Source organism: Zea mays, chromosome 9 (assembly GCF_902167145.1).
Source record: "Zea mays cultivar B73 chromosome 9, Zm-B73-REFERENCE-NAM-5.0, whole genome shotgun sequence".
NCBI classification, from domain to species: Eukaryota; Viridiplantae; Streptophyta; class Magnoliopsida; order Poales; family Poaceae; genus Zea; species Zea mays.
In genome coordinates, this window is record NC_050104.1 from 121,576,888 (window position 1) to 121,588,042 (window position 11,155).

At 48.8% G+C, this 11,155-nt stretch overlaps 2 protein-coding genes across 2 annotated transcripts; one reads left to right on the forward strand and one right to left on the reverse strand.

The window, feature by feature from the left end:
- Positions 1 to 332: 332 nt before the first annotated feature.
- On the forward strand, positions 333 to 2,328 carry LOC100282311 (beta-expansin 1a). Its single transcript, NM_001155223.2, has 4 exons — positions 333 to 673; positions 811 to 920; positions 1,030 to 1,214; positions 1,624 to 2,328. Exons 1-4 carry the CDS (start codon positions 478 to 480, stop codon positions 1,943 to 1,945), a joined length of 813 nt encoding a protein of 270 aa, NP_001148695.1. The 5' UTR covers positions 333 to 477; the 3' UTR covers positions 1,946 to 2,328.
- Positions 2,329 to 6,903: 4,575 nt separating this feature from the next.
- On the reverse strand, positions 6,904 to 7,453 carry LOC103638944 (classical arabinogalactan protein 9-like). Its single transcript, XM_035962640.1, has 2 exons — positions 7,337 to 7,453; positions 6,904 to 7,241 (listed from the first exon to the last, which is right to left on the reverse strand). The coding sequence occupies exons 1-2, from the start codon at positions 7,430 to 7,432 to the stop codon at positions 7,107 to 7,109; spliced, it is 231 nt and encodes a 76-aa protein (XP_035818533.1). The 5' UTR covers positions 7,433 to 7,453; the 3' UTR covers positions 6,904 to 7,106.
- Between the last annotated feature and the right edge of the window lie 3,702 nt (positions 7,454 to 11,155).

The window sequence follows — 11,155 nt, forward strand, 5'->3', positions numbered from 1 at the left end:
AAAGGTTTTTTACCAAGGGTTTTTTTGTTTGGCACACTCGGTAAAGAGCTTTTTTGTCGAGTGTCTAAAAAACACACTCGACAAAACATTTGACACTTGGTAAAGAGCCAAATTCCGATAGTGACACCTTCTCCTTTAGAAAATAGTAAATATAGCTGCCAAGAATTAAGCCGTTATTTTCTAAAATAGTACACGGCAGGTCTGGAATGCCGAAGCCTCTCCATTCCTCCCATGATTTGCTCCAGAGCCATGTGACTCCTACCAAAAGCACGTCGGGTGGTGCAACGTTAACGGCCGTTGATGGCGATCGCGGCTCACGCACTATGCGTTCCTTGGCTTCATTTCCTGCCTATAAATACCACGGCAAGGTTGCTCTTCTTGGACCATCGACACACAGATCGAACTTCTCCTGTCGTCTGCCTACCAGTAGCTAGCTCTAATACATAGCAGCCCTCGCTCGCAAGGTACTGCACTACGATGGCCGCCACCTCCTCCTCCTCCTCCTCCACGGTAGTTGCACTTGCGGCGCTTCTCTTCTTGCTCCTTGTAACGTGTGGCTCGTGCGCGAGACCGGCGAGCTTTAACGCCTCCGACTTTACCGCCGACCCCAACTGGGAGGCTGCCCGGGCCACCTGGTACGGTGCGCCCACCGGCGCCGGCCCTGATGACGACGGTACGTACATGAACGCCGGCCGGTGCATGCATACACAGCGTCCAGCGTTGTTTTAAACCGAGTCTGATGAACTACTGTAGTACGCCGTTGTTGTGCCCCGATCATCAATTATTAATTTGTTCCGCATTCGTGTGCAGGTGGTGCCTGTGGATTCAAGAACGTGAACCTGCCGCCGTTCTCGGCGATGACATCGTGCGGCAACGAGCCCCTCTTCAAGGACGGCAAGGGCTGCGGCTCCTGCTACCAGGTATATATCCTTTAATTTGGTGCCTGCCTTAATGGAAACGGAAAGTTCGAGCACAGTTTTCCTTTTGACTTGTAACAAAACCCCGCGCGTTGTATTTGTTTCCCTGCAGATACGATGCCAAAACCACCCAGCCTGCTCCGGCAATCCGGAGACGGTGATCATCACCGACATGAACTACTACCCCGTGGCCAAGTACCACTTCGACCTCAGCGGCACGGCGTTCGGCGCCATGGCCAAGCCCGGCCGCACCGACGAGCTCCGCCACGCCGGCATCATCGACATCCAGTTCAAGAGGTGGGTAACACGCCCCGCTCTCGCTGCACAGAACCACCACGCCGACGACCGGCCGCCGGCTGCTCAGCTGGAGGCCCTACACCAATTAACAGAATCGTATACACATCTCGACCGTCTAGCTAATTAACACTGTACTTGCCTTGGAGCCCTTGTACTTTTGCTCAACAACCAACTCTAACGAGAACGACCGGCCGGTTTAACTGGGCCCCATGTAGATTCAATCCAATCCGCACAAATATTAGCAGAGTACTTCCGCCATTATTTGAGTTTGACGTGTGCATGCATGCGTGCGTACGTGCCTGCCTGCTTCCTGCGCGCTGTACATGTGTGGACGAAGGGTTCTGAAGTTATATAGGCGCCTAATCCAAGCTAGCGTGTACGGGTACCACATGGCCTGTTCCTCCTGTAGGGTGCCCTGCAACTACCCCGGGCAGAAGGTGACGTTCCACATCGAGGAGGGGTCCAACCCGGTGTACCTGGCGGTGCTCGTCGAGTTCGAGGACGGCGACGGCGACGTGGTGCAGGTGGACCTCATGGAGGCCAACTCCGGGTCGTGGACGCCGATGCGCGAGTCGTGGGGGTCCATCTGGCGGCTGGACTCCGGCCACCGCCTCGCCGCGCCCTTCTCCCTGCGCATCACCAACGAGTCCGGCAAGACGCTGGTGGCCAACCAGGTCATCCCGGCCAACTGGGTTCCCAACACCTACTACCGTTCCATCATCCAGTACTAGCTCTCGGCGGCCGCCGCGCACCACGATAGCTCTGCGTCCTTGTGCTTGATTAGTTTGGTAGTGCTATTGTATTGCTGCATATGCAGCATGGGACTGATGAGCACTGTGCGAGGTGCCTCAGTCGATTATTACTGGTAGATGGTGGTGGCGTGCGCGCGGCCTTCACGGCGGAGTTGGAGACTGGGAACGAAATGGAGGAAGGCCAAGTTAATTTGCAGATGCTTTCCCGCCCATTGTCCATGCATGTAATGTACCAGGGCGATTGAAATTATAAATTATTAATGGTGTGTTTGTTTTGTGGAGTCACTCTATGCTTCATGAGTTGATGCATCATAAGTTCATTTCACCAATTTTAGTGGAATCAACCCACTTCTCATGTATATACTAATTATTAGCTTATGAGTAATGGAGTGGTGATGAATCAATCCATTGTATTACACAAACCAAATAAAAAAGTGAGGAGTGAGAAGAAGATGGATCACTTCATTCCTCAAACCAAACACACTCTAACAGTTATAGATGTCCAAACAGTGCGGGCCGCCCGTTTGGCCCGTGACACGACACGAATTTAGCCCGGTCCAAACACGGCCCGACACGGTCGGTTACGGGCCCGGGCCGGCACGGCCCGCTTAGCGGGCCAGGTATGGGCAGATACGGCGGCCCGCGTGCTTTGGCCCGGCCCGGCCCGATAAATGGGTCGGCCCGACCGCGGCCCGCATATTTATGTAAATACTAAATATGTAAATACATTTAATTCTCTCATAGTATGTAAATACTAAATACGCGGCCAAACATATATAAAATGCATACATAAATATAAAATGCATACATAAATATTTTGTTGTCTTAATATATATAAATAATATGTTATTATATATGATTAATTCTGTTAAATATATGTATTTATATACCGTTCTACTGTTGGTTCGGGCCAGTGCCTGGCCCGGTCCGTTGAGGCCCACCGGGCCAACGGGCCGGCCCGGCACGATTTTTCCCTGTGCGTGCCGGGTTTGGGCATGTCCTTAGACACGTGGGCCAGCCCGACCCGGCCCGAAGCATCAACGGGCCGTGTCTGGCCCGGCCCTATTCGTACCGGGCCAAAACGGGTTCGGGCCGGGTCCGTGCCGGGTGACCCGTTTGGACATCTATACTAACAGTATTATTTCGTGTGCCATATTATTGTATATATATACCTCTCTGCCTCCCTTCGTACGTTATCTCTTTTTGTTTCAGTCATGCATGCTTATTATGCAGCCGACTTAGATCGACTTTTCCGAGAGTACAAACGTTCCCTTTATATATCACCTAAAAAACGCCTATTAATTACTCAGTCCGCATTCGCCAATGGTGCACTACACGAACCTGATCCTGGCTTGCTAACAAGGGTAGGCATCGGGAGAGAGAGAGAGAGAGGGGGGGGGGGGAATGTTTTGCTTAGACAAATCGCTGGTTCCAGGGCTGGCTGACTGATTGCAGGGACAATGCGATCGAGCACTGTCAATGCACAGCGAAGCTTGGTTTTCCTTCCACGCTGCCTTTCGTCTGTGATGATGGCACTCCGTTACCCGTGGATTTGGCAATCCTGGAAAGAAACGCCATATCATAGTTCCTGCAGCGGACAAATCTCACCAGTGTTTAATTACAATCAGTGGCCCGTTGGTTCGACGGAAAGGATCGGATATGCTAAATTCTCCAACGCAAGTCACTTTCCCCGTCCAAAGCACTTCCCTCGTAACCAATAAGATTATCTATGTAGCTAGGATCGGAGTATAATTATTAATTAATAACCGTGTGACGTAATGATTTCAGCTACTGTGATAGAACTTAATAAAGTCGCGAGAATGAACTTGATTCTCGCCGTAATTACTGGCGTCAAATTAAACCGTCCGGCTCCAGTCACTTCTACGGGAAGCTGTAGGTGTAGCCCTCCAACTAGCAGCGGGTGTTCGACAAGATTGTCACAGCAGCTTGGCTCCCGCTCCTACCGCGTGAAGCCATATGCTAAACGCAGGAGCCAATGTACGTATGTATACTAATGTTACACAAAGATTTTTAAAAAAAACTATGAAAAGCTTAATTAGTTTTCATTATATTTATAGCCTCGTGTCACAAATCCTTACACGTATAAAGCAACCGCATCCTCCACGGATATGCTCTAGCTACCTCGATCTCTCTAGCTAAACAGTGCATGCATTTGTTACTCTTGGTCCTTTAATTTACTCTAAACAGCCTGTCCTATTCCTATAGCTTTCAGCCAATCGTTGTTCAGCATTGTAGAAGCAATATTAATATGAGCGATTTTTTAAACTGAAGTTAAGAGAAGCCATGATTTGTGTCTCCTCCTCTGGCGCTATAGCATAGAAGTATAGAACCATATAGCCCGAAAGAGTTCAGCCAAACGGGTTTATGTTGTGATACTTTAGTTTTATTTTAGATCAAAATATGTTAATTTTGATCACATTTATAGAAAAACATACATGTTGCTTAAAATATGTACAGTTCGAAAATATTTTTTGTATCAGAAATTCAATAATACTTACTCCCCTCTATCCTAAAATATAATTTGTTTTATATTAAACACGCATTTATTAATCAAACTATGAATGTGGTTTTTAGGTATGTCTATATTTCTTAGCATTCATTCGCGTATAATTAGAAAATAATTTTATTTTCGAACGGAGAGATATAACTAATATTAGTATTTTTAAAATAAATTTAGTAAAGTTCGAGATATTTGGATCCAATACAAGCTAAAATGTCATGAGCTAGGGACGGATGGTGTATATAATAAAAGTGACAAGACGCATTAGAAAACGAGAGCCATGGGCTCAGCTATCTGTTTCTTTTGCTCTCCTCCGAACAGCTGTTTATCGCCGGACTCCGGAACGAGACGAGGTAACTGACGCCACGACAGCTGCGGGCGCTTGTGCGAGAGAGCGGAGCCGGACGGCGACGGCGGCTCTGCATGTGAGGGGCGGGCCACCGCGAGCGAGAAGGCAACCGCCGCCGGGCCCGGGCTGTCGAGCGAACCGGTGGTGGGAAGGTCGTCAACGTCGGCCGATCGAGGGACCGAGGCCTCGCGCGCATTCCCGGGGCCCGCGAGTTCGTCGGCCGTCGCGCTCGCACACGCACCCGGCCGGTAGCATTGCCCTTGCTGGGCCGAGACGAATCCTCCACCGCCTCTCGTAGTCTCGCGCCATGTGCTGCAGCAGCGAGCGGCCCGGTAGTTTGTGGAAGCGAGGCCTTGTGTTGTTGTGCTGCACAGGCTGCCTTGCTTGCTGTGGCACACAACCCTGTTTGTTTAAGCTTATTTGCCGATTTTGGCCACCACAAGCTGCCATTTATATAAGAATCATTTTGATCAATATTAAATCAACGTGAAAAAATACAGTCTGTTAAGTCGTCGTGATAGAAGGAAATTATCGCTTTCTAGATTATAAATCCAATAAACCTCTTCATCTTTTTTTGACCAGAATCTCTTGACATCTAAATTCACCTCACGCTAGCTGCTGTCGCTGCGCACCCTTCATGTGATGTGAGCTACGCCGGGCCTGCGAACAACAACGGGCTCCGCTACCAAACGGGCCGGCTCCCGGTGAAGCCTGGCCCGCTAAGCCCGGTTAGAAAACCGCGACAGGCTGTCTAAGCCTGCGGGCTCATTTTCCTAACCAAACCTAGCCCGCTGCGGGGCTAAACGAGTCGGGTCGGCTCGATAAGTATGGAAAATGGGGACCAAAAATGGGCCGGTAAACACGGTTTATGACTAGTTTGGGAACCCTATTTTTCAACGGGATTTTTATTTTCCCAAGAAAAATTAGTTAATTTTCCCTTAGAAAAATAGGAATCTCTTAGGAAAACAGTTTCCGAACTAGCCGTAAGTGTAAAAAAGCGGGTTTAGAGGTAAATGATCTGTGTCGGTCTAGGCCGCCGTGCTTAGTTTCTTGTTCGAGCCCGACCCGTTTATTCGTGCCGGACCGACCCAGACCCATAAAAGCGGGTCAGATCAGGCTCGTACCAGACCAAAAAAACGTGCTTCCGATCGGACTTTTCATATTTCGTGCTTTCTGTACATCTATGGGCTCCACATTGTCCACAACAATGTGACTGGCGCATGCATGTTCTGGGGTCAAACTCGGCTTTTGCTGCACGTTTTCCGGGTGCTGCTTCGTGCTAGTTGCCTCCGTTTGGCGGTGGACGAGTGAGCCACGACCACGACCTGCGCCGCGCAAATGACAGTCTGGTCCAGCAGTAACGTACCACTAGCACACGACGATCAGATGAGCTGATAAGCAAATGACGACGACGACGACGGACGCCAGGCATATGTCAAGGACTCACGCATGAAGAAAAAGGAGGCAGCATCACGTTCTCCCATGCTTGCAGTTTCCAGCGCCTTGCCAATCTGCAAATGGCATGGGGAAGGACGACTACACGATCCAGAATCACGTGCAATCGGTGGTAGACTGCTGCGTGAGACAACGCCCCTCCGTTCTGCACTACCACTACAGTAAACGACAAAATTTCCGACGGCTAAAGCCGTCGGACATAAGAGCTAAACCGTCGGACATAAGCTATGTCCGACGGCAGTGTCTTATCTCCGACGGTTTTAAGCGGTCGGCGTTAAAGCGTCGGAAATAACATTATGTCCGACGGCTGCCGTCGGACATAGTTTATGTCCGACGGCCCCATCCGACCGTCGGCGATAAGGCGGAGTAACGGTTTTAACCGCTGCCTGGGCCCACAACTGCTATGTCCGACGGCTTAAAGCCGTCGGACATAACGTAGAGCCTATGTCCGACGGCTTTAAGCCGTCGGACATAACTTACAGCATATGTCCGACGGTTTACACGAAAGCCGTCGGACATAACGTTTTTCAGAATTTGCAGAAAAATCTGAATTTTAAAAAATCTGACATTTGCAAATACAAAACAGAATTCATACACATATACACATTCACATTAACAAATATACTCACATAAGTATACACATTCACAAATATAATCACATAAGCATTCACATTCACAAAATTTAACATAACAACATAGTTCCAAATGGTTGCAATAAGTGTTTACATAAACATAGTTGTCCAAACTCCAAAATGAACATTATTCGACGGGTAGGCTTTCACATGAAAGGTTTCAACAAGTGTTTTACATCAGTATCACTCATATCCATCGCCACCTCCTCCGGCTGGACTATGCGTGCTGAAAAGATTGTTCACCCACGAATGTGTTGGGTCGTCCTGACCAGACCCATCTCCAGGTGCGGCAACTGAAGCGGGTGGTGTCTGAAATCCCTATAACACAAGCACATGAAATAGTAACCACTCAGTTGTTCATTTAAACACATAAGACATCTATGAACATGTCACACACGCATATGTGTACATACCATAGGGAATTGTGACGGAGGCGGAGGCGGTGGTGGAGGCGCCAACATTGGCATTGGCAGTGCAAACTCCGGAGGCGGCATCCCATATGTCGGCATCGGGACGCCCGCTTGTTGGGCTAGTTGCTACAAATTATATACAAGTCATTGTTGAGCTAATAAGATACACATCAAGTGTTTTGCAAAATAAGCTACAAAATGTTACTTCAGCTTACCGAGAGAAGAGCTTGATTTTGGGCCTGGAGGTTTGCATAATACTCGTCCCTCTTCTTCTGGTACTCGGCTTGTTGCCTCTGGTACTCAGATTGTTGCCTCTGGTACTCCAATTGTTCCCTCAAGACTGATTGATGGTACTCTGCCTGTTGACGCAACACTGCCATCTCCATGTCGTGGGCGGATGATCGTGAACGGGACGACTGTGAAGACGACGATGTGGACTGTCGTCCACAGCGTCTTAGCTCTCTGGAATCAATCGTAGAATCAAAAATACCCAACCTACAAGAGTGAACCATGCACTTAGTATAGTACATCGTCAAGCATCTCTTCCAGCACCGGGGTTCTCCGAATCGACGATTAGAAGCTCATGGCGTACATCGTCAAGCATCTCTTCCATCCTATCGTAGTCCTCCTCTTCATGTGACTGAACTTCCGATACAGTACGAGGAGGTGGGTCCTCACCGTGGTGCACCCACACCTCATAGCCTGGCATATAACCGTTCTTGCAAATATGTATAGACATAGTCCTCCTGTCAAGGAAATTAATGTTCCGACACTTGCTACAAGGGCACCTAACATCGGTTCCAGTCTCTGACCGAGCAAAAGCATGGTCGAGAAAAGCATCAGTCTTGGCAACCCACTCACTTGATAGAGCACCTCTTTTCTTCCAACCTTCATACATCCATCGACGATTCTCCTCCATACTAGATACGAGACGTTAACTTAATTAGATAAGTAATGCACGGACAATCCGTTTTTACGAAGAAATCACGCCCCTACATCTGTAGGAAAGGATAGGTCCTAAACCCACCCAAGCGTGACCGACGAGCCCGTATTTATGACAAGACATGTGGTCGTGCGAAATTTCGGCAGCATAACCCCGCTGTTCTCCAATCGCACGCCTAAAAATGGTGCAATTGGAGAACACAGGGGTTATGCTGCCGAAACTAAGCAGGAGCACATGCCTTTGTCATAAACACGGACTCTGTCGGTCACCCCGAGGCTGTCCAATAAAGGGACAATTCCGGCCCAACATACCTCACATGCGTCGCATGTAAGGTGTGTTGGGCCGAAACGGGTGACGTCTAGGTTTCGTTAACTTAATTAGTTATGATTACTAATTAACCACACTAATACAATAGCCACTAATTAACCAAACTAATACAATAGCACTACAAAAAATCATTTCACGGGAACCTAAATCAAATAAAACAACCTTATTTCCGAGGGCTTAATAATTACCCTCGGAAATTAAGAGTTTAAATTATATAGACACCACTACATAACATTATTACGGGTGACAAATCATATAAACTGACCTTAATTCCGAGGGCATAATAATTACCGTCGGAAATTAAAAATTAAAATTATCTAAGCACCACTAATTAAATTTAGGCCCTCGGATATAATAAAATAAACTACAAAACAATATTAATATATACAAAATATTAATAATACATTAATACCTTACGGCGGGCGGGCGGGGCGGGCGTCGACGGCGGGCTGTGCGTGGCGGCCGACGGCGGGGCGGCGGGCGGCGGGCGACGGGCGGCCGCGGCGGGGCGGCGGACGGCCGCGGCGGGGCGGCGGACGGCCGCGGCGGGGCGGCGGGTGGCCGGGCGGCGGGGCGGCGGGCCTCGACGGCGGCGGCGGCGAGCGTCGACGGCGGCGGCGGGGCGGCGGGTGGCCGGGCGGCGGGGCGGTGGGCCTCGACGGCGGCGGCGGCGAGCGTCGACGGCGGCGGCGGTGAGCGGGCAGAGAGAGAGAAGCGAGAAGCGAGCGCGCGCGCGTGAAAATGAACCGCGCCGGGACGGTCCGTGTGTTAAAAAACCTTATGTCCGAGAGCCCCTGTTGGCCGTCGGACATAAGATAATATCCGACGGCCTCGTAGGAAGCCGTCGGAGATAGCGTGACCGTCGGAACTTTCTTCGTTTACTGTAGTGTACTTCTGCTTGCTTCCCAACTTGTACGCTACGCATCGTCGATAGACTCCACAAGGATGGCGAAAATAACAGCGCCGGCCGTCATCTCCTTCAAATATGTGCTCAGTTAGCTATGTTCCTCTTTATGCCTGCCTGTGACTTATCTCGGTTTATGTTTATGCATGAGCTGCAGTTAATTTTCTTGGTTCATATATATTTACTTGTTACTGTGTAGAACACTTGGCTAAGGGGCTTGGAGTTGCACTTCGATCTATTGAGGCACCGCAAGAGGAAGAATCAAATGAGCAACTTCAGGACGCAGAAGATGGGCCACAAGGCTTTGATATCAAATGTCGTTCATGATGTAGATGATGAAATTGGTTCATGTTAACAGGTGATAATACCTTGGTTTGCAGTTTGCGGTAGGTGAACTTGTAACAAAACACTTGTTTACCACTTGCTTATCACTTGGTATTACCAGCACACTCGCTGTTAACAACCATCATGTTTATCAGTTGGTGAAATGCACACTTGTTTATCAATTGTTTTACTGTCAAGTTCAAACTGTTGATAATACCAGTTTACTGTGAAACAGGTGTTTTCATTCCTGCCTGAAACGAACAGCAATCAAACCTTTCTGTTTCAGAGAATCCGGTTTTAGGGAATGAATCCGGTTGGTTTCAGTGAATCTGGTTAGTTCACTTGATCCTAGTCCTGGAAACGATTAGACTAGGATTGAACTGACAGAAACGAACGGACCCACTAGGACTACACCGACATGCTGTCGTCACCGTGTGCGGCAGCCTACGACAGCCACTGCCCACTGCCGCATGTTCAGCTCAGACAACATCGAAGTCAGATCCACCGGGAGAGCGCCAAATCTAGCAAGAGGGCTATCTCCAGCAGCACATTTAATGTTTGAACATTCAAACTATAAAAAATACAGTAAAACAATGTTTTGTACCGTTCATGATCTATTGGCTATGTTGACAAGATGTACAGATCGCGATGATGTACAGATCCATGTTGACGAGATGCAAGTCTCATGATCCGAGCTAACGTCGGGGTGTTTCGTTCCCAATTTTAGTAACTAAAGAAGTGTCAGTTGATAGATTGTGTGGTGTCTAGTATCGATTCCTAAGCCCCTAGAATATATCATATCATAACTGAAAATCCTCGATAACGAATAGATCTGTTCTACTGAGAGAAATAGTGTGACATACATTTGTCGTTGTTGTGTTGACGTGTCCTGGCGTGGTGTTGGAGGAACGTGGTCGCCACCGCCGGCGACACCTCCATGCCCTGCAGAGGAACAGCAGGCACCGAGGTCCGAGCCGCTGTTGGTTGTCGCTCTTCCAGTCACTCCGACGCTTAGATGATGGGGCCTCTATGTGGATTCGGGCTTCGGGCGAGTACTAGCTTTGGCTTTTCCCGTGACCCCTTAATCCTTTATATAGCATCGTGTGACCGGGGGCTACAACCGTGGTTAGCGTGGGCCCTTCCAATCAATGGCCCGATTAAAGAGATGGTTAGTTGGGTTTAGCTCAATCCGTTCACTGATGACCAATTGTAAAGGACGCACCAACAATCTCCTCTTTGTTCTCTACATTTCTTATACTAACCATCTCCTGTCACTGTTGGCTGGATTGTTTTCTGGTGTATCTAAAACATTAACTGTATCATT

Coding starts and splice junctions, on each gene's coding strand:
- LOC103638944 (XM_035962640.1), bottom strand. CDS start 7,432: ATGCCGACATATGGGATGCCGCCTCCGGAGTTTGCACTGCCAATGCCA. Junction 7,242..7,336: donor CTCCGTCACAATTCCCTATG/GTATGTACACAT, acceptor CTTGTGTTATAG/GGATTTCAGACACCACCCGC.
- LOC100282311 (NM_001155223.2), top strand. CDS start 478: ATGGCCGCCACCTCCTCCTCCTCCTCCTCCACGGTAGTTGCACTTGCG. Junction 921..1,029: donor GCTGCGGCTCCTGCTACCAG/GTATATATCCTT, acceptor GTTTCCCTGCAG/ATACGATGCCAAAACCACCC. Junction 1,215..1,623: donor ATCGACATCCAGTTCAAGAG/GTGGGTAACACG, acceptor TTCCTCCTGTAG/GGTGCCCTGCAACTACCCCG.